At 35.1% G+C, this 5,191-nt stretch overlaps 1 protein-coding gene, 1 long non-coding RNA gene and 2 other non-coding genes across 4 annotated transcripts in view; 1 reads left to right on the forward strand and 3 right to left on the reverse strand.

Annotated features, from left to right (window-relative positions):
- LOC148679883 (uncharacterized) overlaps positions 1-5,191 on the forward strand; it is a 759,583-nt gene that overhangs the window by 329,560 nt on the left and 424,832 nt on the right. The window lies entirely within an intron of this gene.
- On the reverse strand, positions 367-439 carry trnaa-agc (transfer RNA alanine (anticodon AGC)). Its single transcript has one exon. It is a non-coding gene; the product is annotated as a tRNA-Ala (tRNA).
- On the reverse strand, positions 1,587-1,674 carry trnay-gua (transfer RNA tyrosine (anticodon GUA)). The gene is given in 2 exon segments: positions 1,587-1,622; positions 1,638-1,674. It is a non-coding gene; the product is annotated as a tRNA-Tyr (tRNA).
- Positions 3,395-5,191, reverse strand: part of tmem214 (transmembrane protein 214) — an 18,124-nt gene continuing 16,327 nt past the window's right edge. The window contains 2 exon segments of the mRNA NM_001256176.1: positions 3,395-3,865; positions 4,352-4,503. Of these exon segments, the coding sequence (NP_001243105.1) occupies positions 3,745-3,865; positions 4,352-4,503 (273 nt within the window). The 3' untranslated portion in view covers positions 3,395-3,744.

Genomic DNA, 5,191 nt, shown 5'->3' on the forward strand with positions numbered 1-5,191 from the left:
AGCCTGACTCACAGGTGACGCGAATTCAGCGCTGATTGGCTGGCGACTACAGCGTAGCGCAAGCTGATTGGCTCGCTCAGCAGCTCAGTACGCATGGATTGGTTGGTCAGAAGCCAAGTACGTAGTAAACCAGAAACTAATCATAATAAAACAATTATAAATATAAATATATTACATTTGATTCATTGTAACCCTCATACAGATGTAATGATTTACGTCCACTATTAGAAAATTATATTTATTTCAATAAATAATGTTTTTTTTTGTTTATTCTTCTGTTATCTGTTTATCTTTATCTTAGCTTCTTGTCTCACTCGGACATTAGTACATTTCATGAAGGAACTAGTACAGTAAACGGAAAAGACTTGGAGGATGCGGGCATCGATCCCGCTACCTCTCGCATGCTAAGCGAGCGCTCTACCATCTGAGCTAATCCCCCTACATACTGAAGTACGCGAGTCATTGATTCAAAAATTTGTATATGAATCGATATAGAGGTATACAGTAGATTTTTAAGTCATAATCAGTTCAGTATCATCAGTTACGATATAGGCTTCAATCCTGCAGGCGAAAACAGCGCAACATAGTCTGTATGAGTTTAAATTAGCAATGAAAGAAACAAATCTTTTTAAAGCTTCGGCTCAATTGAACCAGCTGTTTCGCAAAACGATCCATTGTTTCGAAGCATTCGCGAAAACACGTGCTAGTGGCGACACCTGCTGGACAAATTACATACATGCAACCAAACTCTAAACGCGTTCAGCAATTCGCCGCTTGATGGCGCTCTCGACCTATGCATTATTCGTGTGTATTTAGCTTTAGAGATCATTAAAAAATGCTAGCAGAATAAGTCGTGTTAAGTAAACCTTACAGCATTTTCATAAGGATATGGATTACAATTACTCTGTGTAAAAGTATAAAATAATCCGCTGTGTATTTGTTTTGAATGTCATTATTATTACTTCGTACATAATTTCTAGAACAATATGTTAAATATTTATGTAAACGGATCTAACTTTTTTACTAGGAAAATAAATTGTATCGACCAGTCATTGGGTACAGTTTATATTAATCAAATCAAATGGATTACACCTAATTTTGCTCACATTTAAAACAACTTTTAAATTGAACGTACAATCTATAGTTATTTAAAAAGTATATTGATTCATTGATTAAAATATATGCTTGGTCGTATTTTATTATCTTTTTTCTTTTATAATACTATCCATTTTATTTCCGCAATTTTCAGAAATATGCAAAAAAGAGCTGTATGATTCTTTGAATAAATATTTTGTTGAATGTTAATTTTTAAAACAAATGTCTAAACGATTATGACGTAAGGGAGCCTCGTTTATCAAAATCACGTGACATTGGCAAGGCGATTTGCGCTCCGAACAACTAATTCTAATTAAAAGAATCATAAATGTTTCGAGGCTTCATCCTAAAATCTGCATTTAGATCCATGATATTTGGTTTAGAATATGTTCTGTGGAGTGTACCACCGTTAATCCATATTCTCGACTGTTTAAATCAAATTCACCCAGTAGAAAATTATGTAAAAGTAGAAGGTGGGAAAAAAGTAGTCCTCCTTCGAGCCGGATTCGAACCAGCGACCTAAGGATGTCAGTGATTCACCTCTACAGTCCTCCGCTCTACCAACTGAGCTATCGAAGGGACGAACACGATTCGATTCGTTGCACTTATAAAAGATCCGGTTCTTTTCTGTCACATTAAAAGTGACTTTCCTCTAACGTTTTAAATGAAGAAGAATATAAATTTATACTACAGATCTGTTGAATGATTGATTCTAATTGGCTGAACTTTCTAAACTGTGTTATTGTAAGATAAAGGCACAAGTAAAGTTATTCCGGCAGGCTTAAGCACATTACAGCTCCATATCACTACGCTGAATCGTATCAAAACACAGCAGAAGGCTCTTGAGGAAAGGTGGAAGACACTAGTGCTACACACAGCAGTTTGAGGAGCAAACACATCACAAATAAACTCTTAGATTCAACATCTCAACGGTGGAACAACTGTAAAAACCAGAAGCACAATAATGCAGTCTGAGCCATTGAATTATTAGAAAATAAAGCACACCTGAAGTCAGGGAGATGCCCCCTCACTTTTAGAGACAGACCATTTAGAAACAGGTGAATAATTATATGACCATAAACTTGGTTCTCATTAATCTGAGATTTTCCCCCACTTTTAAAATGTCCGCTACACCTCTGCCTGAAGTGTAACAGATCATCTACTAATTCAACGACCCATCATTAATTATTCTATACATGGTAAAGTAACTATAGTATGAGCAAAATAACTGAGCGTAGTATTAGCAGAGAATTACCTTAGATTCCTGCCATGGCCACATTTCCATCTCAGATGTTGATTTTTCCACCAAGAATTCATCAGCCTGTCATGAACATCTTCTTAAACATACATACAAACATAAATACACACATGCAAACATACACACACACACATGCAAACATAAACACACACATGCAAACATAAATACACACATGCAAACATAAATACACACATGCAAACATAAATACACACATGCAAACATAAATACACACATGCAAACATAAATACACACATGCAAACATAAATACACACATGCAAACATAAATACACACATGCAAACATAAATACACACATGCAAACATAAATACACACATACAAACATAAATACACACATGCAAACATAAATACACACATGCAAACATTAATACAAACATGCAAACATAAATACACACATGCAAACGTAAATACACACATACAAACATGAATACACGCATTCAAACATGAATACACGCATACAAACATAAACACAAACATAAATACACACATGCAAACAAATACACACATGCAAACATAAAAACACACATGCAAACATGAATACACGCATACAAACATGAATACACGCATACAAACATGAATACACGCATACAAACATAAATACACGCATACAAACATAAATACACGCATACAAACATAAATACACACATGCAAACAGATACACATGCAAACATGAATACATGCATACAAACATAAACACAAACATAAATACACACACAAACATAAATACACACAAACATAAATACACATACCAACTTAAATACACACAAACATAAATACACACACAAACATAAATATACACATGCAAACTTAAATACACACATGCAAACACAAATACACACATGCAAACACTAATACACACGCGCAAACACTAATACACACACGCAAACACTAATACACACACGCAAACACGAATACACACGTGCAAACATAAATACAGACATGTGAAAAAAAAACTTTAGTTTCACCACCTTACACACTCAACTTTCACAACTTCGTCGCAAAACACAAATAAACCACACGGTGATCAGGACTGAACAGCATTGTTTTATTCATTTATATATAAATCATTTACAAACTATGAAATCAGCTCCTCTTCCAGGACTCGTGCGTGTTTCAGTAATGTGGTCATCTTCAGTGTTCAGTAGTCAGTGTTCAGCGGGATGTTAAATAACATGTCTCTCTCTCTCTCTCTCTCTCTCTCTCTCTCTCTCTCTCTCCAACTCAGTCTGGATTGGCAATTTTTGTGTAAAATAAACCCCATTGAAAAAAACATCTGCATAAAAGACAGAACCGTCAGCACAACAGATATAAAATCTCATGCACACTGACAAACAAAAAAAAAGAAAGAAGAAAGAAGAGCCGCAGTGTTGGGGCTCAGGACAGCAGCTCCTGCGCTCGGCTCTTGATGGCAGACGTGGCGTCCTGCAGGTAAATCCAGGTGCTGTTGGTGAAGGAGCGAACGTGATCCTGTAAACAGTGCAGAGATACCTCTCCACTGCAAACACACACACAAAACACACACACACACACTCATTAACAAAAGGCCTCAGACAGAATTTTCCTCCTGCAGAATCCTGCATTATAACTAGTCAAGTATTATGTATTATCATCATGCCAAGGATAAAGTAAATCAGCTACTAAAAGTTATTCTCTGCCACTTTCATAGTCTTTTTAATAATCCCTAAATACAAAACATACAACACTAAAGGCCTGTTCACACAAATCATGATAATAATAAAGATCCAGTTGTAAAAATGGTTGACAGGGTTAAAGAATAGCAGAGTTCACAGCACAAATACAGCGATAAACACAGAGGAACAATAGACACTTTCAGAAGCATTTTCCCAGCTGTAGAAGGATAAAACACAGGCAGCCAATCAGAATCCAGAGGGAAATTAGGATATAATGAACAATTAAAAGCACAATCTACAAATAACCTGATCATTAGTTATATATGGAGTTTGTGGAAGTGTGTACTGACTTGCAGGACTCCTGCAGACTCCTCCAGGCGAGCTGCAGTGCTGTGTTTAGATAATGCAGAGCCGGCAGGATCATCTGCTCATGGACAAACAGCAACAGACCCTTCAGAAACTCCAGGAACTGAAACACACTCTCTGGAGTATTGGCGTGAATCTGAGGAATAATCAACAGCGCTGCAGTCAACATACAGCAGAAACCAGCCTAAGAAGTGTTAGCTGAAACCAAACTAGAACATGCTAGTTTATTTATACAGCACATCTGGTAACACTTTACAATAAGGTTTCATTAGTTAATGCATTTACTAACATGAACAACACTTGTACAGCATTTATTAATCATAAATGAACATTAATTAATGCATTATTACGTCCATTCTTGTTAACAGTAATGCACCGTGAGTCAACATGAACTAACAATGAACAACTGTATTTTCATTACCTACCATTAACTAACATGAAATAATGTATTAAATGTATTGTTCATTGTTTGTTCATGTTAGTAAATGCTTTAATTAACATTAACTAATAACCCTTATTGTAAGTGACCGCACGTCACACTATTGTAATTCTAAAGGGCTTTACATGAACAAGAATTAAAGGAACACGGATAAACAATGAAAACAATAAAGAATACATTTTCATTACTTGAAATAAAATAATTGCAACCTGAAATAAAAACCGAAAACTAAAAATAATAATAATTCTCATTTCTAATAATTATTAAGTAATGTAATGTATTTTTATATAATGCCATGTCAGCAACCATTGCTATTTTCATGGCAAAAACATTTCAATAATAAATATACAAAAAATAAAAATCAACAAACAAATGAATACATAAA

This window comes from Danio rerio, chromosome 4 (genome assembly GCF_052040795.2).
Source record: "Danio rerio strain M-AB ecotype USA chromosome 4, GRCz13ab, whole genome shotgun sequence".
In the NCBI taxonomy this organism is placed as follows: domain Eukaryota; kingdom Metazoa; phylum Chordata; class Actinopteri; order Cypriniformes; family Danionidae; genus Danio; species Danio rerio.